This window comes from Bubalus kerabau, chromosome 22 (genome assembly GCF_029407905.1).
Source record: "Bubalus kerabau isolate K-KA32 ecotype Philippines breed swamp buffalo chromosome 22, PCC_UOA_SB_1v2, whole genome shotgun sequence".
NCBI classification, from domain to species: domain Eukaryota; kingdom Metazoa; phylum Chordata; class Mammalia; order Artiodactyla; family Bovidae; genus Bubalus; species Bubalus kerabau.
Window position 1 is genome coordinate 18,965,214 of NC_073645.1, and position 17,258 is coordinate 18,982,471.

Sequence of the window (17,258 nt, forward strand, 5' to 3'; positions counted from 1 at the left end):
TCTATGTCTGGGTGTAGTTCTGGGCATGTAACTGATTTTTTTTTTAATTTTTGTTTATTTATTCATTTAGTTTGGCTTTGCTGGGTCTTTGTTGTTGCATGTGGACTTTCTCTAGTTTTAGTGACTGTGGGCTACTTTCTAGTTGCTGCATTCAGGCTTATCATTGTAGTGGCTTCTCTTGTGCAGCACAGGCTCTAGGGTACACAGGCTTTAGTAGTTACAACACATAGGCTCAATAATTGCAAGGCACAGGCTCAGTTGCCCCACAGTATATGGAATCTTCCCAGACCAGAGATTAAACACGTGCTCCCTGCATTGGCAGGCAGATTCTTATCCACCGGACCACCAGGGGAGTCCTGATGTTTATAATGATGTTGGAATACCTTCATAATGCCTCATGTATCCCTGAATTCAGTCCTAAATATTCATTGGAAGGACTGATGCTGAAGCTGAAACTCCAATACTTTGGCCACCTCATACGAAGAGTTGACTCATTGGAAAAGACCCTGAGGGATGGTACGGGGAGGGAGGAGGGTTCAGGATGGGGAACACGTGGCTGAACCTGTGGCGGATTCATGTTGATATATGGCAAAACCAATACAATATTGTAAAGTTAAAAAATAAAAAATAATAATAATAAAATCAGCACCTGGAAAAAAAAAAAAAAAGGAAAAGACCCTGATGCTGGGAAAGTTTGAAGGCGGGAGGAGAGGGAGATGACAAAGGGTGAGATGGTTGGATGGCATCACCAACTCAATGGACATGAGTTTGAACAAGCTCCGGGAGTTGTTGAGCATAGTGTACTGAGGTCCACGGGGTTGCAAAGAGTCGGACATGACTGAGTGACCGAACTGAACTGATCCCTGAATTGGTATGCAAATGTGATATGCGTTTTTCTTTTTTGCATTAGTCATACTATCTCTTATCAGCTAAGGTCCAGGAAGAGATTGGCCGTGTGATTGGAAGACACCGGAGCCCCTGCATGCAGGACAGAAGCCACATGCCCTACACGGATGCTGTGGTCCACGAGATCCAGAGATACATTGACCTGGTCCCTTCCAGTCTGCCCCATATGGTGACCCAAGACATTGAATTCAGAAACTATATCATCCCCAAGGTTAGATTGGTTTCTCTTACAGTGACTTCAGTGGTCTTGACATTCCCATTTCATGGTATTGAAAGGTTGTTGTTGAATCACGTGAAGACACCAGGATTCTTGGCCCCAGGAGGAGAATTCAATCCGGGGCCATAGATGAGGCTTGATCGCTCAGAGCTTTTGTGTAATAAAGTTTTATTAAAGTATAAAGGAGATAGAGAAAGCTTCTGACATAGGCATCAGAAGGGGGCAGAAAGAGTACCCACTTGCTAGTGTTAGCAATGAAGTTATATACTTGCCAGTGAATCCAAAGAATATTGGGAGGTTGTAAAGACCTCACCAGACCTACTCCCATAATTTACATTTTAAGATAACAGAATTAGCCAGAAGGGTTAATCCAGAGACTGTGCTCAGGCAGGACACATTATTGTTATATAATCCTTGTAAAAACCAGGTCTACTCCCATAATTTACATTTTAAGATAACAGAATTAGTCAGAAGGTTTAATCCAGAGACTGTCCTCAGGCAGGACACACTATTGTTATATAATCCTAAGGAATGTAGAGAAGGAAAAAAATGTTTGTCCTTTCTTCCTCCTTAATAATTCCAGACCCCTCTCTCCTTGGGGACCCCTAGACTCCTTATCAACCTGCCTAGGAAATGACTCTCTCAGTATGGGTGCAATCCTTAATGAACACAGATGAGAGAAGCACAAAAATCATATATGTAGCAATTCAATGGTTTGTGTGTTGTTTCCAGGTTAGTCTAGAAAGCTTTATAACAGACTTTGACAGGTAGCAATGTAAGTCTTCCAAATTTGTTCTGCTTTATTAATATTGTTTTCCTGATCTTAGCTGTTTACTTTTCCAAACAATGTTAGTACTGGTTTGTCAATTTATCAAAGCTCTCTGCTGGGATTTTCATCAGTGTTATATTTGATATATTTAGAAAGGTTTAACATCATGACTCATTTTATCTTTGTGTTAATAAATATGGTATATACTTCCAGTTTTCGGGGGTTTATAGTTCTCTCAAAATTTTTCAGTGTACTGATTGGCTTGCAAATCTTTTGTTGTTTTGTTTCCCCCCTAGGTGCTTAATATCATCTTGCTTTTATAAACTTTTTAGTCTTTTCTATTTCTTTTATCTGGAATATGGGAATATAATCAGCTTTTATCATTTGATGATTTTAATGGTAGGAAACTTGATAATTTTTAAATCATTACTAATAATCTTTCTCTAAATTAATTGCAATTTCTATATACATTGCCCTGTAATCTGGGTTAATATCCATGTTTCATCTTTGTTTCATTTCTGATCTACAGGAGAGTGGAGGTTAACCTCTCACTACTGAGCATGTTTTATGTACATTTTGGTAGATTTTAAAACTTAGATTAGGAAAATTTACCCTCTATTTTTTATGATTTATAGGTTATAATTGCTATACAATTTTTTCATATTGATTTCTACAACTATTGCTATGATTGTATGGCCTCAATTTCCCACTAAATATACATATTATAAATATACACACAGCTGAATTTAGTTTGCTACATTTTGTTCAGAACTTCACTGTTTAGAGTAAAGAATTTTGGTCTATATTTTTTCCTCAAAATTTTCTTGTCAGATTTCTGATATTAAGATAATGTTGTCCTTATAAAGTGAAATGAGAAATATTCCCTATGGTGGACATATTTTATAAGTTTCCCCCTCTTCTACTTGTGGTCACCTAGCTGTGCCTTTGAAGTGCCTAATAACTTTTTATTGAGTATCAATTGTTATAAATGAGAAAATGCTGAGTTTCAGATGATGTTTATATTCTTCCACAAAAAGTTCATCCTTCTCCTAGTGGATATTTGGAATGATATAACACCTCCCTTTTAAATAAAATGTGGGCATTGACATAGACTAAAATTATTAATAACTTTAGATATTAAGGCGGTAGAAGCATGAGTCTTAACCATTGGACCACCAGGGAGGTCCCCCCAGCCTGTATTTCAAATTTTCCCACTTTTACTGGAATATCCTTTATAGTATTTTTGTCCCTTTTTAATTCAATATCCAGCCAAAGAACAAGCATGAAATCTGGCTATCTTCACTTTTTAGTCTTCCATTATGAGTTCTCTTTGCCCTCTTTGTTTTCTTTTAGTACATTTCACTTTGTGAAGTGTCCAGGCCAATACTCATGTAAAATATTCTTCAAGCTGGTTCTCTAGAAATTAGATTCCAGTTATGATTGGGCAAGAGAACTACATAAGTGCTTTGTGTTTCCCACTGAAATTCGTTGGGAAGGTGGGAGGCCACATCATGTCATTTATCTCGTTATTGGTTATGCACTGTTGTTCACATTATAAAATAGTATCTGTCAGGTTTTTCCATGGCCTATGTTCTGGCTTTTTTTTTTTTTTTTACACTTAATTAATAAAAATCTATGGCATTGTACTATAACTTGGTAAATTTCATGCTTATCATTCACCTACAGTTTTAGCATTAATAGGTAAATGTTGCTTAAGTCAGTGACCCTAAGCTGAATTGTTATAAAATGATTTTTCTATTTTTTTATCCTTTCTGTATGTTTCTTTTTTAATTTTATTTTTTAATTAGTTAATTTATTGATTTTACTTTACAATATTCTATTGGTTTTGCCATACATTGACTTGAATCTGCCATGAGTGTACATGTGTTTCCCATCCTGAACGCCCCCTCCCACCTCCTTCCCCATTCAATCCCTTTGGGTCATCCTAGTGCACCAGCCCCAAACACCTTGTATCATGCATCAAACCTGGACTGACGATTCATTTCACATATGATATTTTACATGTTTCAATGCCATTCTCCCATATCATCCTGCCCTCACCCTCTCCCACAGAGTCCAAAAGACTGTTCAATACATCTGTGTCTCTTTTGCTGTCTCACATACAGGGTTATTGTTACCTTCTTTCTAAATTCCACATTATGCACTAGTATACTGTATTGGTATTTTTCTTTCTGGCTTACTTCACTCTGTACAATAAGCTCCAGTTTCATCCACCTCATTAAAACTGATTCAAATGTATTCTTTTTAATGGATGAGTGATATTCCATTGTGTATATATACCACAGCTTTCTTATCCATTCATCTGTTGATGGACATCTAGGTTGTTTCCATGTCCTGGCTATTATAAACAGTCATGCGATGGACATTGGGGTACACGTGTCTCTTTTGACTCTGGTTTCCTCAGTGTGTATGCCCAGCAGTGGGATTGCTGGGTCACAAGACAGTTCTATTTACAGTTTTTTAAGGAATAGCCACACTGTTCTCCATAGAGGCTGTACTACTTTGTATTCCCACCAACAGTATAAGAGGGTTCCCTTTTCTCCACACCCTCTCCAGCATATATTGCTTGTAGACTTTTGGATAGCAGCCATTCTGATGGGCGTGAAATGGTACCTCATTGTGGTTTTGATTTGCATTTCTCTGATAATGAATGATGTTGAGTATCTTTTCATGTGTTTGTTAGCCATTTGTATGTCTTCTTTGGAGAAATGTCTGTTTAGTTCTTTGGCCCACTTTTTGATTGGGTCGTTTATTTTTCTGGAATTGAGCTGCAGGAGTTGCTTGTGTATTTTTGAGATTAATTCTTTGTCAGTTGCTTCATTTGCTATTATTTTCTCCCATTCTGAAAGCTGTCTTTTCACCTTGCTTATAGTTTCCTTTGTTGTGCAGAAGCTTTTAATTTTAATTAGGTCCCATTTGTTTATTTTTGCTTTTATTTCCAATATTCTAGGAGGTGGGTCATAGAGGATCCTGCTGTGGTTTATATCGGAGAGTGTTTTGCCTATGTTTTCTTCTAGGAGTTTAATAGTTTCTGGTCTTATGTTTAGCTCTTTAATCCATTTTGAGTTTATTTTAGTGTATGGTGTTAGAAAGTGTTCTAGTTTCATTCTTTTACAAGTGGTTCACCAGTTTTTCCAGCACCACATGTTAAAGAGATTGTCTTTTCTCCATTGTATATTCTTGCCTACTTTGTCAAAAATAAGCTGTCCATAGGTGCGTGGATTTATCTCTGGGCTTTCTATTTTGTTCCATTGATCTATATTTCTGTCTTTGTGCCAGTACCATACTGTCTTGATAACTGTGGCTTTGTAGTAGAGCCTGAAGTCAGGTAGGTTGATTCCTCCAGTTCCATTCTTCTTTCTCAAGATTGCTTTGGCTATTCGAGGTTTTTTTGTATTTGCATACAAATTGTGAAATTATTTGTTCTAGCTCTGTGAAAAATACCATTGGTAGCTTGATAGGGAATGCATTGAATCTATAGATTGCTTTGGGTAGTATACTCATTTTCACTATATTGGTTCTTCCGATCCATGAACACAGTATATTTTTCCATTTATTTGTGTTCTCTTTGATTTCCTTCACCAGTGTTTTATAGTTTTCTATATATAGGTCTTTAGCTTCTTTAGGTCGATATATTCCTAAGTATTTTATTCTTTTCGTTGCAAAGGTGAATGGAATTGTTTCCTTAATTTCTCTTTCTGTTTTCTCATTGTTAGTGTATATGAATGCGAGGGATTGCTGTGTGTTAATTTTATATCCTGCAACTTTACTATATTCACTGATTAGCTCTAGTAATTTTTTGGTGGAGTCTTTAGGGTTTTCTATGTAGAGGATCATGTCATCTGTATACAGTGAGCGTTTTACTTCTTCTTTTCCAATCTGGATTCCTTTTCATTTTATGCTCTGATTGCTGTGGCCAGAACTTCCAAAACTATGTTGAATAGTAGTGGTGACAGTGGGCACCCTCGTCTTGTTCCTGACTTTAAGGGAAATGCTTTCAAATTTTCACCATTGAGGATAATGTTTGCTGAGGGTTTGTCATATACAGCTTTTATTATGTTGAGGTATGTTCCTTCTATACCTGCTTTCTGCAGGTTTTTTGTCGTAAACGGATGTTGATTTTTGTCAAAGGTTTTCTCTGCATCTATTGAGATAATCATATGGTTTTTATCTTTCAATTTGTTAATGTGGTGTATTACATTGATTGACTTGCGGATATTGAAGAATCCTTGCATCCCTGGGATAAAGCCCACTTGGTCATGATGTATGACTTTTTAATGTGTTGTTGGATTCTGTTTGCTAGAATTTTGTTAAGGATTTTTGCTTCTATGTTCATCAGTGATATTGGCCTGTAGTTTTCTTTTTTTGTGACATCTTAGTCAGGTTTTGGTATTAGAGTGATGGTGGCCTCATAGAATGAGTTTGGAAGCTTACCTTCCTCTGCGATTTTATGGTGGAGAAGGAAATGGCAACCCACTCCAGTACTCTTGCCTGGAGAATCCCACGGAGGGAGAAGCCTGGTAGGTTATAGTCCATGGGGTCGCAAAGAGTCGGACACGACTTCTGGAATTTTCTGGAAGAGTTTGAGTAGGATATGTGTTAGATCTTCTCTAAATTTTCAGTAGAATTCAGCTGTGAAGCCGTCTGTTCTGGGCTTTTGTTTGTTGGAAAATTTCTGATTACAGTTTCGATTTTCGTGCTTGTGATGGGTTTGTTAAGATTTTCTATTTCTTCCTGGTTTGATTTTGGAAAGTTGCAATTCTCTAAGAATTTGTCCATATTTTCCAAGTTGTCCACTTTATTTACATATCAGATCATATCAGTCATCGCTCAGTCGTGTCCGACTATTTGCGACCCCATGAATTGCATCACTCCAGGCCTCCCTGTCCATCACCAACTCCCGGAGTGCACTGAGACTCACGTCCATCGAGTCAGTGATGCCATCCAGCCATCTCATCCTCTGTCGTCCCCTTCTCCTCCTGCCCCCAATGCCTCCCAGCATCAGAGTCTTTTCCAATGAGTCAACTCTTTGCATGAGGTGGCCAGAGTACTGGAGTTTCAGCTTTAGCATCATTCCTTCCAAAGAAATCCCAGGGCTGATCTCCTTCAGAATGGACTGGTTGGATCTCCTTGAAGTCCAAGGGACTCTCAAGAGTCTTCTCCAACACCACAGTTCAAAAGCATCAATTCTTCGGCGCTCAGCCTTCTTCACAGTCCAACTCTCACATCCATACATGACCACAGAAAAAACCATAGCCTTGACTAGATGAACCTTTGTTGGCAAAGTAATGTCTCTGCTTTTCAATATGCTATCTAGGTTGGTCATAACTTTCCTGCCAAGGAGTAAGCATCTTTTAATTTCATGGCTGCAGTCACCATCTGTAGTGATTTTGGAGCCCAGAAAAATAAAGTCTGACACTGTTTCCACTGTTTCCCCATCTATTTCCCATGAAGTGGTGGGGCCGGATGCCATGATCTTTGTTTTCTGAATGTTGAGCTTTAAGCCAACTTTTCACTCTCCACTTTCACTTTCATCAAGAGGCTTTTTAGTTCTTCTTCACTTTCTGCCATAAGGGTGGTGTCATCTGCATATCTGAGGTTATTGATAATTCTCCTGGCAATCTTGATTCCAGCTTGTGTTTCTTCCAGTCTAGCATTTCTCATGATGTATTCTGCATAGAAGTTAAATAAGCAGGGTGACAATATACAGCCTTGACGAACTCCTTTTCCTATTTGGAACCAGTCTGTTGTTCCATGTCCAGTTCTAACTGTTGCTTCCTGACCTGCATACAAATTTCTCAAGAGGCAGATCAGGTGGTCTGGTATTCCCATCTCTTTCAGAATTTTCCACCGTTTATTGTGATCCACACAGTCAAAGGCTTTGACATAGTCAATAAAGCAGAAATAGATATTTTTTCTGGAACCCCCTTGCTTTTTCTATGATCCAGCAGATGTTGGCAATTTGATCTCTGGTTCCTCTGCCTTTTCTAAAACCAGCTTGAACATCAGGAGTTCACAGTTCACATATTGCTGAAGCCTGGCTTGGAGAATTTTGAGCATTACTTTACTAGCATGTGAGATGATAATAGTTTCTTATGATCGTTTGTATTTCTGTGTTGTCTGTTATGATCCTTCCATTTTCATTTCTAATTTTGTTGATTTGATTTTTCTCCCTTTGATGATGATTTTTCTCCCTTTCTTGATGAGTCTGGTTAATGGCTTGTCAATTTTATTTATCTTCTCAAAGAACCAGGCTTTTGGTTTTATTGATTTTAGCTATAGTCTCTTTTGTTTCTTTTGCATTTATTTCTCCCCTAATTTTTAAGATTTTTTTCCTTCTACTAACCCTGGGATTCATAATTTCTTCATTTTCAAGTTGCTTTAGGTGTAGAGTTAGGTTATTTTTTTGACTTTTTTCTTGTTTCTAGAGGTATGCCTGTATTGCTACAAACCTTCCCCCTAGCACTGCTTTTACACTGTCCCATACGTTTGGAGTTGTTGTATTTTCATTTTCATTCATTTCTATGCACATTTTGATTTCTTTTTTTATTTCTTCTGTGATTTTTGGTTATTCAGAAGCATGTTTTTCAGCCTCCGTGTGTTTTGATTTTTAATAGTTTTTCTCCTGTAATTGAGATCTAATCTTACTGCATTGTGGTTCAGAAAAGATGCTTGGAATGATTTCAATTTTTTTGAATTTACCAAGGCTAGATTTATGGCCCAGGATGTGATCTATCCTGGAGAAGCTTCCGTGTGTGCTTGAGAAAAAGGTGAAATTCATTGTTTTGGGGTAAAATGTCCTATACATATCAATTAGGTCTAACTGGTCTATTGTGTCATTTAAAGTTTGTGTTTCCTTGTTAATTTTGTTTAGTTGATCTATCCATAGGTGTGAGTAGGGTATTAAAGTCTCCCACTATTATTGTATTATTGTTAATTCTCCCTTTCATACTTGTTAGCATTTGTCTTACATATTGTGGTGCTCCTTTGTTGGGTGCATATATATTTATCATGGTTATATCTTCTTTGATCATTATGTAGTATCCTTCTTTGTCTCTTTTCACAGCCTTTGTTTTAGTCTATTTTATCTGATATGAGTATTGCTACTCCTGCTTTCCTTTGTTCTCTATTTGTGTGGAATATCTTTTTCCAGCTCTTCACTTTCAGTCTGTATGTGTCCCTTGTTTCTAGGTTTGTCCCTTGTAGACAACATATATAGGGGTCCTGTTTTTGTATCCATTCAGCCAGTCTTTGTTTTTTGGTTGGGGCATTCAACCCATTTACATTTAAGGTAATTCTTGATAAGTATGATCCCGTTGCCATTTACTTTATTGTTTTGGGTTCGAGTTTATTCAACCTTTCTGTGTTTCCTGTCTAGAGAAGACCCTTTAGCATTTGTTGGAGAGCTGGTTTGGGGGTGCTGAATTCTCTCAGCTTTTGCTTGTCTATAAAGCTTTTGATTTCTCCTTCATATTTGAATGAGATCCTTGCTGGGTACAGAAATCTGGGCTGTAGGTTATTTTCTTTCATCACTTTAAGTATTCCCTGCCATTCCCTTCTGGCTTGAAGTGTTTTTAATGAAAGATCAGCTGTTATCCTTATGGGAATCCCCTTGTGTGTTATTTGTTGTTTTTCCCTTGCTGCTTTTCATATTTGTTCTTTGTGTTTTATCTTTGTTAATTTGATTAATATGTGTCTTGGGTTGTTTCATCTTGGGTTTATCCTGTTTGGGAATCTCTGGGTTTCCTGGACTTGGGTGATTGTTTCCTTCCCCCATTTTTGGGAAGTTTTCAACTATTATCTCTTCAAGTATTTTCTCATGGTCTTTCTTTTTGTCTTCTTCTTCTGGGACTCCTATGATTTGAATGTTGGGGTGTTTAACATTGTCCCAGAGGTCTCTGAGGTTGTCCTCATTTCTTTTAATTCTTTTTTCTTTTTTCCTCTCTGTTCCATTTATTTCTACCATTCTATCTACTACCTCACTTATCCTATCTTCTGCCTCCCTTATTCTACTTTTGTTTCCCTCCAGAGTGTTTTTTATCTCATTTATTGCATTATTCAGTACATATTAACTCTTTTTTATTTCTTCTAGGTCCTTGTTAAACCTTTCTTGCATCTTCTTGATCCTTGTCTCCAGTCTATTTATCTGTATCTCCAATTTGTTTTCAAGATTTTGGATCATTTTCACTATCATTATTTGGAATTCTTTATCAGGTAGATTCCCTATCTCTTTCTCTTTTGTTTGGTTTGCTGGGCATTTATCGTGTTCCTTTACCTGCTGGGTATTTTTCTGCCTTTTCATCTTGTTTATATTGCTGCATTTGGGGTGGTGTTTCTGTATTCTGCCGTTTGGTGGTTCCTCTTTATTATGAAGGTTCCTCACTGTGGGTGGGGTTGGATGGGTGGCTTGTCAAGGTTTCTGGTTAAGGAAGCTTGTGTCAGTGTTCTGGTGGGTGGAGCTGGATTTTTTCTTTCTGGAGTGCAATGAAGTGTTCAGTAAAGTTTTGAGATGTCAGTGGGCTTGGTGTGACTTTGGTCAGCCTGTATATTGTGGCTCAGAGTTATGTTCCTGTGTTTCTGGAGAATTTGAGTGTTATGTCTTGCTCTGGAGCTTGTTGGCCCTTGGGTGGTGCTTGGTTTCAGTGTAGGTATAGAAGCATTTGATGAGCTCCTATCGATTAATGTTCTCTGGATTCAGAAGTTCTCTGGTGTTCTAAGAATTTGGCCTTAAGCCTCCTGCCTCTGGTGTTCAGTCTTATTCTTACAGTAGCCTCAAGACTTCACTTTCTATACAGCACCAGTGATAAAACATTGAGGTAAATGAAGAAAAGTTTCTCCACAGTGATGGACACCTGGAGAGGTACACAGAGTTACGTGGAGAAGAGAAGAGGAAGGAGGGAGATAGGCGTGACCAGGAGGAGAAGCGGGGGAATCAAAAGGGAAGAGAGAAAGCTAGCCAGTAATCACTACCTTATGTGCTGTCCACAGTCTGGATCCCTCAGAGATGTTCATGGAGTTGCACATAGAAGAGAAGAGGGAGGAAGGAGACAGAGGTGACTAGGAGGATAAAAGGGGGAATCAAAAGGAGAGCAACAGATCCAGCCAGTAATCAGTTCCCTGAGTGTTCTCCACAGCCCAGAACACACAAAGAGATTCACTGATTTGGGTAGAGAAGAAAAGGGGAAGGGGGTAAATAGAGGCGACCTGTTGGAGAAAAAGGAGAGTAAAAAGGGGGAGAGAGCAATCAGGCCAGTGATCTCACTCCCAAGTAAAAATGGGTCCTGTAGATTGGGTTCTTAAAGGTATAAAGTTGATAACAAATATCAATAAGCAAAGATTTAAAATCTTGAATAGAGGTTAGATACTCAAAAATACAACATTAAAAAAGAAAAAGCAAAACAAAAACAAAAACCCCCAAAAACAAAAAACAAACAAAAAAACACAAAGTCACAGAAATTATAAAATATATATATATGAAGTTTGCTTTAAAAATAGTCTTTCTTTTTTATTTTTGCAAGGTAATAGTAGGTTATAAAAATGAAAATTAAAGGAGTAATGGGGACTTAAAAATAACAAAAAAATAAAATAATTTTTTTTAATTTAAAAAGTGATAATAGTAAAAATATATCTAAGACTTTCTCTGGAGTTAGTTCATTTTCAGATAGTTCCTTGGTCTGGCTTGTACTTCTTGCAGTCTATAGGCCCCTTCCTATGTAATTGGTGCCAACTACACAGTTTTAATCTATTGCACCTGAACCAAAGCGGTTCCCTCTGTTTATTTTAGCTTCCTCTGTTTGCTGATCTCTTCAGTGCCTAATTTCTGCCCTGACACAAGGGGCAAGGTGGTGGTCACTTTTTTTTAGGCTCATTTGTTCAGTCGTGCTTTGGGGAGGAAGGAACACTGCAAACAAATATCACTGGCGTGTGTTCACGGTGATTCAGCCACAGTGGGTTTGCCCCTGCTCACAGCATGTGTGCTTTCCCAGTCTACACTGCTCAGACTCCATATTGCTCTGCTGGGAACTGTCTGATGTGGGCCCTGGTTTGCACGCACTTCCCACGTCTAAGCCGCTCAGGTTCATGTTCTTGGGTACTCCACAAAGGTGCAGACTTTGTTGGGCCTGCATTTTGCGCCCATCCCAGGTCCGAGCAACTCAGGTGGCCAGGTCCTTGATGCGCGTAGTAGCCCTCAGTTGAAGGTTGCGACTTATCCTCTCCCCTGTCCCAGCCACTTGGTTTTCTGGGTGTACAACAGGTGCACCTTCTCAGGTGTGCCGTGTGTCTCTTCTGGGAAGCTGATCTCTGGCTGCCACCCTCCCGGTGGATGTTGACCGTCCAGAATCCCAAGAAGTCTTGGTTATCAAGGAAGGCTGCTTGCAGTTTGGTGTAGGATGCCTCCCTGGGGCCACGATTGCCCCCTTCCGGCTCTGGCTGCCCTCGCCTGCCTGTCTCCGACAGGGGATAGGCTGGGTCCACAGCCAGCTAGCTCTGCTCAGTCCTTTGTTCTGTGAGCGTGCCTGGCGGTGGTTAGGGCTTTTCCCAGGATCACAGGATAGCTATTCCACAGTCTGGGTTGCTATCTCAAGCTAGTTCCCTCAGATTGCCCTCAGGGCATTCAGGCCCAGTCCTTATCTTAAGCAATGCAGCCTGCTCCTCCCTGTTCCTCCCCCCCGTTTGCTAGTGGGGGATGCGAGCCTCTGGGCTGTTGCACAGCTGGAAGTTGCTGTTATGCAGGTAATCTGTGAGTTTTAATTATTTATTTATTTTTCCTCCCGGTTATTTTGCCCTCTGAGATTCCAAGGCTCGCCACAGAACCGCCCAGAGAGAGTGTTTCCTGGTGTTTGGAAACTTCTCTTTTTTTAAGACTCCCTTCCCAGGATGGATCTCAGTCCCTACATCTTTTGTCTCTCTTTTTATCTTTTATATTTTGTCCTACCTCCTTTCAAAGACAATGGGCTGCTTTTCTGGGTGCCTGATATCCTCTGCCAGCATTCAGAAGTTGTTCTGTGGAATTTGCTCAGGGCTCAAATGTTCTTTCGATGAATTTGTGGGGGAGAAAGTGGTCTCCCCGTCCTGTTCCTCTGCCATCTTAGGACCGCCCGCCCCCCTTTCTATATGTTTTTAAGCTAGCATCTATCTCTAATGAACCCTGCCATATACTTTAAGACAAACAATCCGCATGGCAATGATAAATACTAGCAATTGTTATTATACTTATTGTTATTATCACAGAATTTATTATTATTAATTAGATGAGAAATCTGTTTATAAAAGGCTTATGAACTTATAATCCAGACATCCCAAACTCTAACAGAGTCTCCCCGTTTTAAACCATAATCCACATATTAGATGAGTGAAAACTAAAGTAGTGAAATAAGGCAGCTGATGGGGACAGACACCAGTATGATAAGCAGAACGGATTCATAAGGTCTAATACACTAGGATCCATGAACTCACTACTTCAAATATCACTGTCACTTGCCTTAAGCTTATTCCTTATTTATTACTTCTTTGTCTGGCTCAAAATGCCATTGTCTTTCTTTGGACCTAGAATTCCTCACCTGTAGGTCATAAGATTGGAATGAATAATTTATAACATTTCTTCCAGTTCCATGACTTATTTATAATTCAGTTTATCTTCATCTTTTCTTCCCAGGGCACAGGTGTATTAGTATCACTGACTTCTGTGCTGTATGATGACAAAGTATTTCCTAACCCAGAAATGTTTGACCCTGGCCACTTCCTGGATGAGAGTGGTAACTTTAAAAAGAGTGACCACTTCATGCCTTTCTCAGCAGGTAACAAAATTTTTTCCTTCGTTACTTCAAAGGACAAGATGCTTTGGGGGTGGGGGCGGAGGATCAGTTGGAACTTCTTATAAAATTCCCACTCAGGGGCTGGTTGAACTGCTCTTTTCCTATACTCAGGTGTAGTAATTGCAATGCCCACACACTTTCCCTTCTCATAATATATGCTCTTCATTGCACTAAGTCACCAAAGCTTTGAAAAGATGACCTAATTCTTTCAAATTCAGAAATAAAATTTGAGCTAGGTGCTGAAAATATAAGAGAAGTGCACCTTATCCATAAGGAACCATGTGTTATAAAACTTGAAACTTCAAGATGTGTTGAAGATTGATGAAGATGTAGTTAGAGCAGAGAACAGAGGCTGTGAGGAGTAAAAATAAAGATGATAAGGACATCAGACTAAGAACGTAAAATACAACAATACTGTGTGTTTCCAGGAGAAGAAAAAGATTGATGAAAACATGAAATATCAAATTGCATGAGAATTGTTAATGAAGTACTTGGCATAGTGCCAAAGCTCATTAAAAATTTGTGTAAATAAGGGTAGCCATTCTGCTCTAAGTCACGTCAGTTGTGTCCGACTCTGTGCGACCCCATAAATGGCAGCCCACCAGGCTCCCCTGTCCCTGGGATTCTCCAGGCAAGAACACTGGAGTGGGTTGCCATTTCCTTCTCCAATGTGAGGGTAGCCATTAAGATATGAAATTATGTGGACAGCATGTGTATCCATTCTATGTCTGTCTATCTAACTGTTGTGGCTTTCATTTATCCATTCAACCATTCATCAATGGTTACTTTCTAACCACTGATAAGTAACACATTGGCCAGTTCCTCATGAAACTCCTCCACAGCTGTGAGAGGTTGGAATGCCAGATGTGCATGCCAACTCTTTCTAACAGCCAGAAACACTGTTCAAGGAGTATATACTCTCTGTGTTTGTTATTTTCAGGAAAACGGATTTGTGCAGGAGAGGGCCTGGCCCGCATGGAGGTGTTTTTATTCCTGACAGCGATTTTACAAAAATTTACTTTGAAATCTGTGGTTGACCCAAAGGACATCGACACCACCCCAATTGCCAATGGGTTCGCTTCTGTGCCGCCTCCTTACAAGCTCTGTTTCATTCCTCTGTAAGGACTTGTCGCCTATGATGTTGTCTTCAACTCCTTCTCATCTGGGGCATTGGTCACCTCCTTTCCTCTTCATTCTTCTGCCTAGGAATGCCTTCTCAACCTCTCTTCTTGTTATGGTGCAGTTTCACTGCAGAAATGTATCTGCTATTCTCCATATCCTGTAACATTTGTATTGGCCATCACATATGCTAATGCTTTATCTATTATCGAGTAGCACTATGTAGTCAATACAAAATAGAACAAGATGATTAGTGTATGGCAATGGAGAGTTATTATTCTATGCATGTTCCTAATTAAAAGCATAATTTGATGAGCCAGTTCTCAGAGTTTCCTTATTGTGTGCCTAATACACGTAAGAAAGGAAGGAAAGTAATTCAAAGAAGTCATGTTGGTCTTATAGTGATCAGCACAGAGGACTAGGGAGATTAAGCAGGAAAGTTCTTTTAGCTGCATGTCACCTAGAGTTACTTGAGGTTTGTATTTGATACTGAAAGAGATTGTGTCCAGGAGTGCCTCAGTAGGAAAATGTTGAGATCAGTGATAGTAAGGAATTAAATCCAAAGTAAGCCACAGAAAACTACAAATGAAAATTAGAGCAGAAATGAATGAAATTGCAAACAAGGAATCAGGATAAAAATCAATGAGACCAAAGCTAATTCTCTGAAAACTTGAATAGAATTGATAAACCCATAAGTAACCTATTCCCCACTCCAAGAGAAGACACACATTATTAATATCATTGCTAAAAGAGGTACCATAACTTTAAGTCCCAGAGCACTAAAAGGATCATAAGGGATTATTATGAAGCTGTATGCCCACCAGTTTGAGACGTTCAATGACATAGGTTAATTTCACACACAATCTGTCAAAATTCACACCTGGAAGAGTAACACCAACTAGTTGAAACTAGCTGAAAGACTTCTATACCCTTAGTGAATGTGAACCTAGCCACATCAAAGCCAGAAAGAGAAGCAGATCCTCTCTCATCACAACTACCAAGCCCAACAATGTGCCATATAATTGGGCAGGTATCTCCCTCCCAGCTCTCAGCTTCTCCTTGAGGAGCAAAGGAGTTGGCATGCACATCTGACATTCCAACCTCTCACAGCTGTGGGGAGTTTCATGAGGAACTGGCCTCTGTATTACCTGTCTTGGAGCACTGAAAGGACTCAGCAAGCTGTAGATACCTAGGAGTTTCTAGGACATAAGAAGCAGGCTGGGCTAGCACACAGGTTTGAGAGACCTCCAGAATCTCTGGCTGAGCTGATTGGTGAAGTTCTTCTCCTCCATATGACTAGTCAGTGAAGACTGAAACTGGCTATTGTGTAATGTGCAAACCACAATGCAGAGAGTCAAGGAAAATTTAGAAACAGGAGATGTATGATTGACCTTAAACATCATTCAAAATGTCATGAAGTTGTTCACTGTGGTCTGGAGAACAGTAAAGAAATGAAGTAGGAATTTCAACAACAGGGCAGAAAATTCAAAGGTATAAAACAGAAGTCATAGAGCTGAAGATTACTTTTTGTATTAAAAAAATCATTAGAGAATGTAACAATAGACTATATCAAGCAGAACAAAAGATCAGAAAACTTGAAGATAAGTCATTGGAAATTATTCAATTGAGAGAAAAAAGAAAAGAAGTTTAAGGGACTTATAGAACACTATCAAGTAGATCAATACATGCAGTATAGGAGTCATAGACAGAGAAGAGAGAAAGAGAAAGGACCAGAAAGCTAATTGAAATTAACAATGGCAGAAAACTTCCCACATCTGGAAGAGGAAGTGCACATAGAAGGAAGGAGGTACCAAGCAGGACACCCCTTATTCATGGAATAAAATGGTTTCTTCAAGAGAGTGATAGCTTTTTTATTCAAAAGAAGCTGATCTGGTTCTATTCGAGTTAGAACCATGTGAGTTAGACAGGAAGTAGTACTTTGGTTTGTCCTGGTTAAAATGTTCCCCGAGACATGGGTTCATTTAAATTCTAAAGGTTACAGAACCAAACTTTTCTGACTCCAGTTTAATAAGCTGACACTGTAATTATTAACTGTATTAATATTTATGTTGAAAGTCACTGATTAGTGTGAATCATGGAATTAGTGTGAATCATGGAATATTGAACAATGGTACCATATAAAGGAATTATAAAAATCAAACAAAGCCCATAGTCAGCATAAAGATGGAATTAATAAAAATCACAGTGGAAATAAGTAAAACAGAGACTAAAAGCAGAACCAATACAATATTGTAAAGTAATTAGCCTCTAATTAAAATAAATAAATTTAAATTTTTTAAAAAAGAATGATAGAAAAGACCAACAAAACCAAGAATTGGGTTTTTTGATAAGGAAAAGAAAATTGATAAAATTTTAGCCAGAGTCTTTACGGAAATTACAAGTAGAACAT

The 17,258-nt window shown here is 38.8% G+C and overlaps 1 protein-coding gene across 3 annotated transcripts in view; it reads left to right on the forward strand.

The window, feature by feature from the left end:
* Nucleotides 1–15,111, forward strand: part of LOC129636671 (cytochrome P450 2C9-like) — a 53,792-nt gene extending 38,681 nt beyond the window's left edge. For all 3 annotated transcript variants that reach the window (XM_055560242.1, XM_055560243.1, XM_055560241.1), the window contains 3 exons: nucleotides 930–1,117; nucleotides 13,570–13,711; nucleotides 14,670–15,111. In XM_055560242.1, the coding sequence (XP_055416217.1) occupies nucleotides 930–1,117; nucleotides 13,570–13,711; nucleotides 14,670–14,851 (512 nt within the window). In that variant the 3' untranslated portion in view covers nucleotides 14,852–15,111. The remainder of the gene's footprint in view (nucleotides 1–929; nucleotides 1,118–13,569; nucleotides 13,712–14,669) is intronic.
* Nucleotides 15,112–17,258: the final 2,147 nt, after the last annotated feature.